Here is a 15,654-nt window from a genome sequence, read left to right on the forward strand (position 1 = left end):
GATGCTGTCGTAATTATACTGGTCCTTTAATTCTGTTATTTCTTGACGTATATTTTGTTACACTCATTTTCGATTGAAATAATATTTTTTAATTTCACAGATTACCTTTCAAATCAAGGTTCTTTGCTCCGTTGACATTCTGCGTGACCGACTTGGCGTCCACTTTGAGTGTGTGCGTATTGGAAGCATCTCGTGTGATCACCACATTATGCCACTGGTTATCATTCAGCGGGTTGTCGCTGTTGCCCTTTAAGAGACTCGGGCCATTCCCAAGATCAAACACATAGTGGATGAACCTGTGATACAAGCAGTGCGGGATTAATAACCCCCTTCCTGAAACAAATCAACGGTAATGGAAAACATTCTGCAATGGGAACATTTCGAGAGGTCAACTCATCGACGACATCGTTGTAACAATCCTCTGTGGACGATCTCCCAACTCACCCTTTGACCAGTTCGACAGCAATAAAGTCGCTCCCGTCGCCGCTGTTAAAGAGGATGAAGCCATCGGGAGAGGTGGTTTTGAATTGAAAGAAGAGGTGCATTGTGCTGTAAGCCTGCAGAGTGGCCAAGCCCAGGTAACTGCCCTTGGTCTTGAAGGTCACCGGGTCGGCAATGATGAAGCGCATGCCAAAACGGGCGTTGAGTTCGCAGAAGTCAATGTCGCCGTTCTTGCACATGTCGATGTACTGCATACCGTTGAATTTGAGGCCCTGAGGGGGAATTATTCATTTAATCAGCACGTCGTAGTCAAAGTTTCCTTCGGAGGGCCATTATGACTGTCAACCCAAATAAATCTCATATTATTTACAGTATAGGCTACACAACAAAATGATGAATAACTACTTTTGAAATCAGAGACTAGTATGAACTGTTCAAATTTTTAAAAAGACGAATGTAATAAAAAATTGCTAGAAATTATTAGATTTTTTTATATATTATTATATTTTTTAAAAGTGAAGACAATTTGGAATTTTAGTATTGACACAAAGTCGATGCACAATTTGTCTTCACGGGCCAAATATAATTACACGTCGGGCCAAAGTTGGCCAGCGGGCCGGAGTTTGATTAACAGCTCAAATTTTTAAAAAGATGAATGTAATAAAAATTGCTAGAAATTATTATATTTTTATATATTATTATATTTTTTAAAAATGAAGACAATTTGGAATTTTAGTCGATGCACAATTTGTCTTCACGGGCCAACTATAAGTACATGTCGGGCCAAATTTGGCCCGCAGGCCAGAGTTTGATGAACGAGATTTGGACTTGATTACCTGGAGGTGTCCTATAAATGAAGACGGCGCAGAGGACACAAAGCGCCTCTCGGTAAGGATGCCCGTCTCCACATTGTTGAACTCGAGACGGGTGTGATCGCCTACCATCAAGCCTAAAAGTCAAGAGGAAAGGCGTAAGAGACTAAAAATATCAGTCTACATAATCAGAAACAGAAACACAACAAAAGAGATCTAGAATAAATAAAAAAATAATCAGAAAATACCTTCGGCCATGTCGTCATCCACAATGAGCTTGATGAATTTACCCCGACGGGCAACTCGCACCGAGTGCCACTCGTTGTCGTTGAGCTTTTGTCCAGCATAAAGAGCCTCAGGACCTTTGCCTGAAGAGGACCACTAGTTAGTCAGTTGGTTAGGCAGGTGTGCAACAAACAAAAATATCTCTCACATCAACCTACATTCAAATATTAATAATTATTTTCCCCGAGCACTTTTAAAACGCAACGGCCCGTTTTCTGTTACTCATGCAAAAAATGATAAATTGAGATAAATGATCTCTATCTTGTCTCCAGTTAGCTCATTACCACCACCGATATAGTTTAATTGCATCTCTCCATTCCCAAATGTTCACCCTTCTTTCAGTCAAATTACAAACGACAGATTATCATAACATGAATAGTTAATGAGGAAACCAGTCAGGGAGGCAAAGGGACATTCGAATCACTGAACGTTAGAGGGAGCGCTTGTATCACGACAAGAGTTGATTAACGCATCTTCATTTTGGTTTCTACAATAGAATTATAGTTACAGCTGGATTACTAGTTTGGGGATTTAATTGTACACAGTTATAATTCAAGATACTGCTTGCGTCTGAGCAAACCTTGAACAGTGGATATAAAAAGTCTACACACCCCTGACTAATTATTGTGACCTATAAGAGTCTCCTTTATGTCTCGCAGAAGGTTCTTATTTATGTATGATTCACTTTTTGCATCATTTCGTTGACCATTGTGTGGTTTTTGGGTCCCAAAAATTCAAGTCCTATTCAAAAATAATATTGGTAAAAACAAATGGAGGGTTCTCGTCTTATGTTATTCACAGCAATTGTATCTTAAATACAGTGTTGAAAAAAATAAACTGCAATTAGCACAATATAATTGGAAAAACAAATGCAGAGTTATTCCAGTGAGCATACAGGGAAGTATTAAAAAGTTGTCTACTGAATTAATTCCTAAAATGGGCCATTAAAAATATATGGAGAACATTAAGTCCGATTTGCATAACTTTGATCTCTTGGCTATTACTTCTTATCTGTGAAATCCTCTTATCAGTCCCCCGCATGCATACATCTCAGCCCTTTTGCAACTGGCACGCAGCCGCTTCTAATCAAACATTTATCGAAGGAAGGAAGGAAGGAAGGAAGGCTCCAGAAGAAGAATGTTGACTTACTGGTGTTACAGTTTATCCTGACACAGTCTAGATGGGGAGGGGAGAATAAGTGACAGATGAATTTGCATCCTTCAAAGTTACAGCTGCAGACATCCAAGTGCAAAATAAGGCCACCTTCTGGGGACGGTCACATGATGCCAGCGGCCATTTAAATTTGCCTAATAATGGAATTGAGAATCCAATTCTGTTCTGTATTTCTAATAATAACACAAATAGTATGTGTACGGTTTAATTTAGGCAACATCGAAATATCAATTTTATTTTGAAAAACATCCGCTTGGAATTTAATGGCTACATCAATTTTACAACCCAGCCAATAAAGGCAAAATATTGTTATCATGCTCAACTATGCAGTATATAAAAAAAAAAATCTATTTTACACTGATTGGTGTGATGCTATGATATGAATATTGCACCTCGAGTTGGAGAGTGCAGTTTGAAATTCATGTGACCGGACAAGTCATGTGCCGTCAACCGCTACAGAAAAGTGGGAGCAAACACCCTCGAGCCACGCAGCACCGACACCTTACAGAAGTCCCGTTGATGCCAATTCAGAAGGTACCAACTATATATTTGCTGCAATGGGAAGTTTACATTTGAGTGCTTGAATGAAGACGCTTTAGAAATATAAAAATGTGTCTAGTGGGAGTTATTAGCAGCTACCTGTCAGATGATTATCGTCTAAAAATTGTGTCACGATTCATCTGTAGGTGCGCCAGGTGCTGTGGCATCGAGCTGTTTGTCAGGCGGGCCGCAGGCTCGGGGCCTTTGAAGGGGTGAGTGCCATCTTTGGGCGAGGCATTGGAGATGTTAACTAAACCAAGAGAGTCACTCATGGAGGAATTTGCTATGAGAAGGATTCAAAAAAAGGGGGGTATAAAAAAAAATAAAAGTAACAGACCCACATATCAAGAATGGAGACCAATGTGGAAGCACTAAAATGTTTCCTGCAATCGATTATTTCTGATGTTGCAAAGAAATATGAGATCATTCTGTAAAGATTTGAAATGAAAAAATGACTGATATGATGCCATGATCATCAGCAGACAAATTGAGTGTTAGATTGGTGAATGGAGCAATCTCCAAAGACAAGGCCAGAAAAAAATACAGCCAAGGCAAGTCAGAAAAACATGCAACTGCAAAAACTGGTTTAGTATGTGTTAGGTCTGATTTGAAGTCTGCACCCAAAAAATAAGGCAAGACGGAAGAAAATGCATGAACAAAAAAAAAGACTTCCCCCAGGAAGCCAGTCCAGGTCAGGCTCCAGGGTTTGGGGGGGCGGGTGGGGCTGTATACGATACCTAAGTTGACCGTCAGTTTGACCCTTCCGCTCTCCAACTCCAGTCGTAACGTGTCTGCCGACTCGCGAGATGTGGCTGCCATGAGCAGACCGAACGCCCTTTGGGACATGAAGCGAAGTGAGACATCCTCCGCTTCTGTGTGCACCACATTTGGGATCACCACCTTCATGTACATGCTGCCATCATAGGAAAGGATGGATGACTCTGCAGGGAGAAAGATACACAAAGAGGCTTTGAGTAATGCTCAACTGTAATGAGAAAAAAAATGTCTACCGTATTTTCCGCACTATAAGGCGCACCTAAAAACCTCCAATTTTCTCAAAAGCCGACAGTGCGCCTTATAATCAGGTGCGCCTTATATATGGACCAATATTGAGCCATTACAGCAGGCGTGTCCAAAGTCCGGCCCGCGGGCCAAATGTATATATCTTATACATGGACAAAAATTTAAAATGGGCCATTTGTTGAAGGTGCGCCTTATAATCCGGTGCGCCTTATATATGGACAAAGTTTTCAAATGGGCCATTCATTGAAGGTGCGCCTTATAGTGCGGAAAATACGGTACACATATTTTTGCAGTGAGAATTGGCGCATCCATTTATTTGGAGACACATAACATGCACGGTGGCAGCAGTATTCATCAAAGTCTGGCAGTCTGATACGTTCACGTGCTGCTCAGTGCGCAGAAAATTAAATCATCAAGCCACTTCCTGTTTATATCTTTGCTTTGTGTCATATTTTAAAAGGTGTTTGTCATTGCCAAATGGAAGCAATTAGAAATGACTACAACATTATAAACACGATCACGAAGATGCTGAAACACATCAGGAATGTTCCAAGACACTTGGACGGACTGTTCTGTTCACTTGAGTTAAAAAAAGGAAGACAAAACTAGTGTTGGCAAGGGGAGAGGGAGATGGAGCAAACTCTAGAAGTCTCTTGAGGAAAGAGATTAAAATGGATATCCATAAAATACATATTTCAACACTGCAACTCTTAAAGGGGCAGAAACATTAAAAAAAATACTTTACAATAATATATTGTGCCCCCACTAGTCTAACCACAACATTCTGATTAATATTACATTCGTGGGATATAAATTAAGCAGCAAAATTCCCTCTTTTTTTTAATCCATCTCAGGGGGCGGCCATTTTGCCACTTGCTATCGACTGAAAATGACATCATAGTCTCAGGTCACAACTAATCACGGCCCATTTTCAGAAAATTAGTGAGCATTAAGCATACACTGCAGACAAATGGGTGCACTTTCTGAATAAAACATCAGTGTGATTATTTTGCTTTTAATTTAGTCATTTTTAAAATGCAAATAAGCCTCTGTGGGATGCTGCCAAAATGTTTGCATCCAGATATTTATGCTAAGAAACACATGCACAGTTTTCTCGGTGAAAGCGGCAATGCAAATGTCATTTTAAATGTCAATTGAAATGATGTGTGTTCCCACACACAGTCCAGCTGATGCGACCTTTCATTTTCTTCCCCCCCATTTGTTTTGGCAGTTAGTGTTTATGTCATTATATCTGTGACAATTCTGTATTTATTTTCATTTCATGAAAACAACAATGCATTAATATCATCCACTCCAAAAATAATACTATTGTAAAACTGTATTTAGGTTACACTGCAAGCCAAAACATCAATTTAGTAAAAGGTCAACAATGAATGAGATTAAAAAAAATAGTCTTCCTGGGCTTCACATACGCAGGAGATAAATTCACACGAATATAAAAATTCACAAGCTGCAGTGATGTGGCGTCAATATGAAACAGTAAGCGGTTTTGTGCAGCAGACATTGAATAGGCTTTACATGGGGATGAGCTAAATCCGCAGAGCTTTATCAACATGTGACAGATATAACCCGCATCGGAAACAAGCCACAAAAGCACAATCCAAATATATATGTATTTTCCTTTAGGACATAAATACGCACAGTTGCTGTATTTTAAGCCACAACATCGAAAGTCCAGGACTCAAAACCACACTGACATTGAGCTTAACCACATAACCAGTGAAAGTCATTCAATGTCATCTCACAAGGGTTCTGCCTCCATAAGATGGATTATTCAAAGACAAGGAGACGTTTGACCTAAAAGGTGTTGACTGTATGATTAATGGCAGTTTGTGATGATTAACCACAGTTTGGTGTGTGGACACACACACACACACATAAAGGTCATGGACAAAGAAAGGCTGAGGGGGGGGAAGAAAAACAAACTTACCTAAATTAGTAAATCACCAGTTTGAGGAATATCCAGAGGGAGAAAAGTTACTTTCTAGTGATTTTCCTTTCCAAACTATTTGCATTTGCGTCATTCCACTCACTCACCTTCTTACAGGTGATGTGACTAAGCTCGTGCATTGGTGATATCAATTTTGAATTCAGATGTTCAAAAAAAAAAAGAAGTGGAGGCATTCAGAGTGTTGAGGTACGATTGCACAATGTGGCACTTCTGAGTTAGTTAGATGGTTGCAGGTGGAGTCACCAAACATCTAGTTCGTGAAGTCTATACCTCATTTTGAGTACTTGGAGATTGCCATAAACGCAATTTATTTACTTTGTGGCGTAATACGGGATACTTCTGAAACAGCCTGAGAAAGTCACAAAATAAATTATTATTGCTGTATTATCATCAGGGATTCATAAATCCCACCGTTAGGGGGCAGCAGAGTATAAGGCCTGTAGCTGCTGTGAAGGTAAGGTAAAAAATAGATGTGATGAGAAAGGTGGGCAACTTGGAGAAGACCAATGAAGCGTGTTTGGAATATAAAATCTGAAAAGGATTCTAAGACCAAAGAAAACACTACAGATGGCTGATAAACAAAAAACTACAGATGGCCAGTAAAAAAAACGACTGTAGGGTGGAGGTAATTACAAAAGCAAGTTAAGTGTATGACCACTGATGTTCACAGCTAGTGTCGTTTCAATGTCAGACCCTTTTTCTCCTTCAGGAGTTTTTCAAAAGGGCCGTAACAGTGATGTCACACACTTCCTTCCTGCGCTTCCTCGAATTTGATTCGAATCCTTGGGAAGTCCTCGTGCCAGTGGGACTTGTGCAGAGTTGTCAATTTTTCAGATGGCAGAAGAGACACTTATTTCCACCGTGTGCACACGCTCAGTGTGAGAGCGAGAGGGGGGGGGGGGGGGGGGGGAAACAGAGTTTAAAAGCCCGTGTGCACTGGTGGGAGAAAAAGACGACAAGGCACACGAAGCATGGGAAGACTGAAGAGGCACATTCCCATCGTTCATTCCACAACCGGAGTTAACAGCCACAATGGCAGTGTGGTGGTTTACATAACCTAGCGCGGCGCCTAAGCACACATTTAATTACAAATGGGGATTAGGGAGCAACAAGCATCATGTACCAAGTGGCGTAAAAACGGCAGCGAACCGGTTGAGTGTTTTTTTTTTTCTCGTGGGTAAACATTTGCAAACAAATCTCAGCATGTGTCTTGGTTGTATTTCCGACATCCCTTGGTGATGATTTGTTCTTCCTCATCTGCACCCACACTAGTCTTCTGGATTTTTGGCCTTCATGTGCTCGATAAATGTTTGTTGTCTGAGCCACTTTTAGCAGCTAGCATGGCAAGAAAAATGTTAGCTCATCATCATTATCCTTGCAAATGATGGGACGTTAGCTGGTAAGAGAAGGACAATGATTTCAAGGTAGGCTTTAAAAAAAAAAAAAAAAAAAAGTCCTCTTGCAGCATTGTGCTAAGGGCTGAATTGCCCAATGCGCCTTGAAAAATGTGCGACACGCTTGATAATGTGGAAGATAAGAAAGTCATTATTCCACTCAATTCAACGATTATTCAGCAGTGGGAAGTTGATAAGCGTTAAAAGACAAATGGAACAAAGCTGAGAGTAGAGGGCAGAGAAGAAAGACTAGTTTTCAATGATAGAAATTGGGAGAATTTTTTTTTTAAATTGCAGGCCTAGGAGTTTCCTAGAACCGGGACAATCGCAGGTTGTCCAAGCTTGAAGTAAAGGAAGGATTCATTTAACATGCTTCCCCACACAAGTGAAAAACAACCAAACACAGAAATGGCTACGGCAAGATTTAAATATATTTTGGCGCAGCAAGCTTTCGTAACCTAAAGAAAAAAAAAAAGTGTAATTTTGTTGCACTGTATTTTAGTTTTTTTTTTTCTAAATCTAAACTTTTGGCTTTTCAAACTAAAACTACTCTTGATCTATAAATATCTCAACAGCGCCTTAGTAAAAAAAAAAAAAAAGAAAAAAGAAACAGTGAAGGTAATTGAGATGAATGACCGCTAAGCTGTTCACAGTTTGTGCCCCTCACCATTCATCTTTCTCCACAGCTTGTCATTGTTTTGCACAATAAAACCCACAATTCTCTCTCGGCCGCACCCACCTGTTTATGTTCTATCAAGTCTACGTATTGGGTTGTTGCCGGGTAGCGAGGGCAAACCTTAAAGTATGATTTTCATTATCTGCTGAGATAAACGTTCCTGCAAAACTGCTTATCACCATTTTTTTTTTTTTTGGGTGAGACAGTGGATGCTAGAGAAGCCCGAGGAAGGCAGTGAAACAAAGGTCAAGAAATTGTAGACAAGGAGAATAGAGGTGAGTAATCGTTTTCAGGGATTGAAACACTTAATTCTTTGCTGGAATCTAAAGATGTCGGGCTTAATCATAAATATGAAAAACTGACATCAGTCGTCTCACTCAGGTATGATAGCTTCCTTCAAATGTTAACAGCTGAGCTGAACAAAATGAAAAACCGATGAAAGGAAAATGGCTGAACAAGGACATACTCGGTTATAAACCTTGAAATGATATTCTGCACCAAATTATCGAGCTGCTGACGGGGGCGGCATTTCATTCTCCTGATCAGAAATAGGGCTTGAGATGGAGACACAATTTTCCTTAATTGGTGGTGAATTCTTAACTGGTGATTTATTCATACACACCACGAAGACAATATCAGGACATTTATAATAAAATTTCGAATTTAGTATTGATCGTTTGATTGACAACTGTAGGGGTGGCAGCTGCCACCACTTGCCACCCCGTAAAACCGCCAATGAATATAAGCCCCTTTGAGAAAAAATAAAACTTCTTACATACTTAAATGATCGCCACAAAAATCTCACAATCAATAGAAGATTACAACACTAAAATAACTTGTAAACAACATCTACAGAAGCAAAATTAAATTCCCTACGCAGATGTTTTGAATCTGTGCAGAAGTCTGCAGACGACTCTTGAGCACAAACGTCGATAAAGTAACCTCGGTGTAGTCACTTCTTCCGACGGCTACGTGTTCCCGCAACCCCACGGATCAGGTCATTAAAGATTGTTTACAGGCTTTAGAAGGTGGAGACAGTGGAAGCTTATTTGAAAATTGTGTTGCCTTTCTCACCTTTCAAGTACACCCTTCAAGGTGTGTAATTTCATTGCTAGGTTACAAGATTAAGTGGAGTAAGCTGGCAGGCATCAATAGGTTCCACACTGGATTCACGGCAAAAAGAAAGAAGGGGGGGAGAAAACAATTTTATGGCCAGTGTTTATTATTTCATTGCTTTAAATGAGCATGGCGCAAAATGCACAAATAGCATTTTTTTATGTATGTATGTTTGTGTCTTTACTGTAAGAGCCAATGTATTATTATTATTAGTAATATTTTTATTATCATCATTATCATTATTGTCACTATTATTATTGTTATTATTATCACTATTATCAGTACTATAATTATTATTTTTTCCATAATTTTTATTATTATCATTATTGTTATTACCGTATTTTCCGGACTATAAGGCGCACCTAAAAACCTAGAATTTTCTCAAAAGCCGACAGTGCGCCTTATAGTCCGGTGCACCTAATATATGGACCAAATTCCTAAATTTAAACTAGCCCGAAGCATTGTGTCATGAAATAAGTGGCCCGCTGAAGACTATGAATCATGAATCAAAAAGACTATGGATCATTATTTTGTGATTATAAAGTAAATAGTTGCGTCTGAAGTTGAAATAAGATAAAATGGAGAATGGTTTGATTTGGATAAAAAATGTGACATGATGCATTACCGGTGCGCCTTATAGTCCGGTGCGCCTTATATAAGGACAGAGTTTTAAAATGGGCCATTCATTGAAGGTGCGCCTTATAATCCGGTGCACCTTATAGTCCGGAAAATACAGTATATTATTGTTATTATTATTACTATTATCATTACTATAACTATTACAGTTTATTTTTGTATTGTTTTTATTTACCTTTGGAATTACAGTTGTTATGCATGCTATGGATGACAGTTTATCCGACTACAATTGCCGGCACTCATCCCGAGTGCAGGCGTACTCTCTCATTTCCTGTGGCACTACCTTGTGTGGTACACTCTATATGCAAAGTCCATTTCCGACAGTGAAAGGTGAAGAGGCAAAGGGAGGCTGCTGACTGATCTGCATTGAAGCCATTTCCAGACATCAGCTCAGACCTGGAGCCTTCTTCTACCAGGCTCTCCACAGTTGGGAAACACGGCCACTTACTGTATGTGGGCGGAGGCATCTTGTCAGGGAAAAATGTAATATGCATTACACACAATTCAACCTGTCTCCAGCGGTTTAGTGTGTCTGTGTGTTCCATTGCCATATTTGTATTGAGAGTCTGGTTGTGTAACTGATTGTTATACAAAGATGCAGCAAAAAGACCTAGAGGGGAGCCTGTCGGTGGGACAGCTTGGTTGCGAGGCTGGCACGCAGATAGACAAACGCACTTCATTACAGGCCAGTTTACCCGATTAAGTGAGCTACTTTATCAGCCGCACAACACGCAGAGTCCTTGCACACAAGTGGGCCTTCGCACAGTTTACAAATAGAAAGCTTCAACTGCAAATTGAATGACAGACCGGCGTCTGGCACGACAATCACCTTGGCGAAGCTAATGGATGACATCAAATATAGCTCCCTGTAGCTTTCCGTTAATGTCACCACTTACAAGTTCAATGTGAATATTCTTTTATACTCAAGTTGTACTAATATCATTTGTGTAACCTTTTCGTGTAATAACCAAAATGAATTAAGCCTCTAGTATTCTTCGAAAGACAAGAGAAAGGGCAAAACCTTGAAATATGATAACGGCAAATTATATATATATTTTTTGCTCTCTTTCGAATGGGACTCTCACAACCAGCTACAATATTAACCCCTGAAACCATAAAGGTGACAAGAATAGTTGCAATAAACATTTTCAATTCCACAAGAGCAACATTGCTCTGGAGGCAACCGCATTGAAGTGTATTATTGTGCCCTGAAACGATGAAGCTACAGTCATACAATGTTTCTTTTGAGCTAGCAGCTTTTTTTTTTATGATTGCGAGAGAACCAAAAGAGTGAGAGAAAATATATCTAATAAAAATTAAGTCTCATGGAAAAAGAAATGAGAATCTCAGTAGAAGGTATGATAGCAAAGCGAATCTGCTGTCTGTTGAATAGAATCTACTTCGAAACAAAAATTCTAAAATATCCGCCATGATCTAAGCCACAGGTGTCAAACTCAAGGCCCGGGGGCCAGATACGGCCCGCCACATCATTTTATGTGGCCCGCGAAGACAAATTGTGCATCAAATTCGGGTGTCATTACTAGAATTGCAAATTGTCTTCACTTTTAATAATCTTTTTTTTTTTAAATATTTGACCGGTTTTTACTCGTCTGATTAGAAAACGAGTTTGTTTTGTAGCTTTTACTGTATATAATACATTTATTTGGGTTGACAGTCATAATGGCCCTCCGAAAGAAGCTATGACTACAATGCGGCCTGCGAAAAAAATGAATTTGACACCCCTGATCTAAGCCTTGGAATTGGGACATGCCTCCATTTTTCACTAACCAGCACCAATGTGGTTCCAGTAGAGATAAAGTTCAGTCAACTTTCAGCCCTCATTATGCCAGAACGCCAACGGAGCGGTCCGCAAAATTCACAAACAGGTATAACAAGGCTTGTAAAGGCAGAAAAATCAAGATGCGGCAGCTTTTATTAGCGTAGCCCCCCCCCCTTTTTTTGTATCGACCTGTTTTTGTAATTTGTAGTCAACTTATCCGAGGATTTTTTTTTCTTCCCACCAGCCCTACATAGATAACAACCAGCAAATCAGAGAGATGTAATATTTATGTGTACATAGAAAAAAAAATAGCTTTCAAAGGGTGATTCTATCATTTAGACACTTTGACATTTGCAGATTCTATTCAAGTGCTTGCAGATAAACAACAATATTTGCGAGGGGAAAAAAATGACTGCATTTATTTATTGATAACAAAACCGAGAAAGGGATTTCTTTTTTATTATTTTCCGGCAGATCGTTTACTTCTCCCTGTTATGGATTTGAAGGAAGCATCAAACCAAAAGGTTTGACATTATTGTTGCCTCAATTTGTTCAGCCCTCACACATTTTTTTTTGGGTTGTCACAGATAGAATACAGTAGCTGACACAAGCAGCTGAGGTGCGGTAATGCTACAGGGAGACTTGCAGCAGTTCAGCAAAAAAAAAAAAAAAGACGTCTTTGTAATGAGCCACTGTGCTGACGTGAATAATAAGTGACTACTGGGAAGATCTAAAGTCCATCGGACATTTTTTTTTTTGCTTTAGAGCCCATAGCCAAAGTTCCAGCATCAAGGTGCCTTAGCCTTTTGAGTAGAACACAACAAAGTAGGATATTGTACTATTTCTGTGTGAGCTACTGGAACCAGAATTTCCTGAGGGAGCAATCCCAAGGGAGGAATAAAGTTGAGTCTATTGTGGCAATTGTGTGCACAATAATATATTTCGATGTTGGAAATGAATTACTTGTGTTGGGACTCTATTTCCCATGATCTCAGGCTACTTCCAAATCATCTTCGGCAGCTTTCACTGGATGTTTTACTCGCCAACCTTTTAACATTCCTACCGGGCAAGTGTAAAACTTTACACCTCAATATGTCAGCATTGCTGCATTCCTGAGACAAATGTGCCATTCAGGGAGCAGAAAATTGCCAAAATGACTTTGCCTCCCCCCCTACTCATTCCATGTCTGTAAAATTTATAGATATTTACAAAGGAGCAAACAGCTAAAAAATGGGGCCTGCTTTTGGAGGCAGCGTAAATTCTAGACCGCTGCTCGCTAGTGTGCAGACGGATTGATATTATCGACTGTAACAATAATTGGAAGTTAGAAGAAAGGTTTAACTTGACTACACATTTAGCACAATCGCTAAGCTCCATCTTTTAATTTCTTCATAAAAGTTAGACAGCCACCACATTTCTGCAAAATGTACTTTTGGCCAATGACAGTGCAGCTGGAATATCATTTTAGAACATAAACAGGATTCTAAGCAAACAGAGGATCATTATTGCTGCTCATTGAACGAGTGAATAAATAATAAAAAACGAATGCATCCGAGCCAGGGGTGTCAAACTCATTGTTGTCGCATTGTAGTCATAGTTTCCTTCGAAAGGGCAATTATGACTGTCAATGCCTTATATTCAATATGGGCTGCACAACAAACTGATGAATAACTAGTTTTGAAATCACAGACGAGTAAAAACTGTTCAAATATTTAAAAAAAAAAAAATCTAATAAAATTTGCTATTTTTAAAAAGTCAAGACAATTTGTAATTTTAATATTGACATGAAGTCCATGCACAATGTGTCTTTGTGGACCAAATAAAATGATGTGTTGGGCCGTATCTGGCCCCCGGGCCTTGAGTTTGACACTTATAATCTAATATTTTACAACAAAACAAGTTCAGCTCCGACCAATTGCAACCCAAAACAAGCCACTTGGTAGAATCTCTGTAAATTTTTTCAAAAAAGCTTATACACGTATATTGCGAAAAAAAAAAAGAAGACTTACCTCTTTCACAAGTGCTGTCCCAGAAGCCTGTTTCAGTGCAGTCACATATGAAGCGGTTCCATCCCTCCTTACACGCCCCGCTGTTCTTGCAAGGGTTGCTGTCGCACTGCTTCCCCATCAATTTACTACAAGACGACTTAATACCAGTCGCGTTCTGGGATACGGCGATCTGTCGAATATCTTTGCTTCGTCCATCGATAAAAAGATCCCGAATGCAGCCCACGTAGCCGTAGTTTAGCATCGCCGTCCAGAGCTCAGTTGGGAGTACCAAACCTGCACGGGTGTCAGGAAGCCCACCCAGATAAAGATCTCCCTCCAGGTCTAAGATTTCATTTTCTCCACCGGCTGTGAAAGGTGTCCGCCGGGTGTTTACAGAGATGATACCTAGAGGAGGACAAATCCAAGTGACAGATTTCAGTTCTCTGTCAACTCCATAAAGTTCATTCACGGGCAAGTAACATTTTACCCAAGTGTGATTACGTGCACGTTTCTTACCAATCCCTCAATTTGCTATCCCTCTATCTATCCATTTTCCTGTGATCCCCACTTTCTTCTCCACTATCTCACTAGGGGCACTGCTGGTGATTAATCAAAGCAGCTGACTCTGACACACGGCTAAATTGGCTCGGCTAACCTGATTTATATACCACGGGCTGCGGTGGCGACTAACACCCGAGCTCTCCGGAGTAACCCGTCTAATGCGGAGATTGCATTGGCTTTCAAGCTTAAGGCAACTGAATTTTCTAGCACCTTTTCTCTAATGCAATCTTTGTTGAATACTTTCTTCAGACCATGTGTTGAAATCAGACGTCTTGCATACTAGTGAGGAGAAATACGACTTCTTAATACCGTATTTTCCGGACTATAAGGCGCACCGGACTATAAGGCGCACCTTCAATGAATGGCCCATTTTAAAATGTTGTCCTTATATAAGGCGCACCGGACTATAAGGCGCACCATGAATGCATCATGTCAGATTTGTAATCCAAATCAAATCATTCTCCATTTTATCTTTTTTATTTCAACTTCAGACGCAGCTATTTACTTTATAATCACAAAATAATGAGCCATAGTCTTTTTGATTCATGATTCATAGTCTTCAACGGGCCACTTATGATTGATTTCATGACACAATGCTTCGGGCCAGTTTAAATTTAGGAATTTGGTCCATATATAAGGCGCACTGGACTAGACTACTGTTGAGAAAATTTTTGGTTTTTAGGTGCGCCTTATAGTCCGGAAAATATGGTATTATAATAAATCAGGGATAAAAATAATTTCTCTACCTGAGCGGCCGTCTCTTTGGATGTCCACATGATGCCAGCTTCCTTCATTCACTTTTGCCTGTGTCGCTTTCACCTTGATGGTACCAGAACCCATGTCCAGCACGAGGTAGAGAACCCCATCCAGAAGCTCGACAGCAAAGAAGTCCACTTTGTTGGTCTTCTGGGATTTGATATCACGTCGCTCTTGAGGTTTGCCATGAGTGAAAAGTATTAAGCCGTTAGGCTCGGAGGTTCGGAAGTCGAAGGAGATCGAGCCGACGCGTTTGGTGTTCCATTTTGGCAAGGCCAGGTAGGAGTCGGGTGTCTCGAAGTTGATGGGGTCAAGGGTCGGGACGTTTTCACACTTAAAGACCACATCGCCTTGAAGTTTCATCTTTGGGTCTACAATCCGAGCCAGGCGGGAAAGTTCCAGACGGATGTCATTGTTTTTGTACACCACCTAAAAAAAAAAAAAAGGCAGGCTTCAGTACATGCAACATAAAGACAATCAAAATCTTGTGAACCATTTTGA

The 15,654-nt window shown here is 40.0% G+C and overlaps 1 protein-coding gene across 11 annotated transcripts in view; it reads right to left on the reverse strand.

The window, feature by feature from the left end:
• LOC119118176 (neurexin-3b) overlaps positions 1-15,654 on the reverse strand; it is a 146,864-nt gene that overhangs the window by 87,698 nt on the left and 43,512 nt on the right. For 9 of the 11 annotated variants that reach the window (XM_037244991.1, XM_037244990.1, XM_037244988.1 and 6 more), the window contains 8 exons: positions 15,144-15,582; positions 13,858-14,241; positions 3,989-4,192; positions 2,688-2,714; positions 1,502-1,621; positions 1,278-1,390; positions 445-713; positions 106-296 (listed from right to left, as the gene is read on the reverse strand). In XM_037244991.1, coding sequence (XP_037100886.1) covers positions 106-296; positions 445-713; positions 1,278-1,390; positions 1,502-1,621; positions 2,688-2,714; positions 3,989-4,192; positions 13,858-14,241; positions 15,144-15,582 — 1,747 coding nt within the window. The remainder of the gene's footprint in view (positions 1-105; positions 297-444; positions 714-1,277; positions 1,391-1,501; positions 1,622-2,687; positions 2,715-3,988; positions 4,193-13,857; positions 14,242-15,143; positions 15,583-15,654) is intronic. The other 2 variants (XM_037244987.1, XM_037244984.1) reach the window with 1 other exon arrangement.

The sequence above is a fragment of the Syngnathus acus genome, chromosome 24 (genome assembly GCF_901709675.1).
Source record: "Syngnathus acus chromosome 24, fSynAcu1.2, whole genome shotgun sequence".
Classification (NCBI taxonomy): Eukaryota; Metazoa; Chordata; class Actinopteri; order Syngnathiformes; family Syngnathidae; genus Syngnathus; species Syngnathus acus.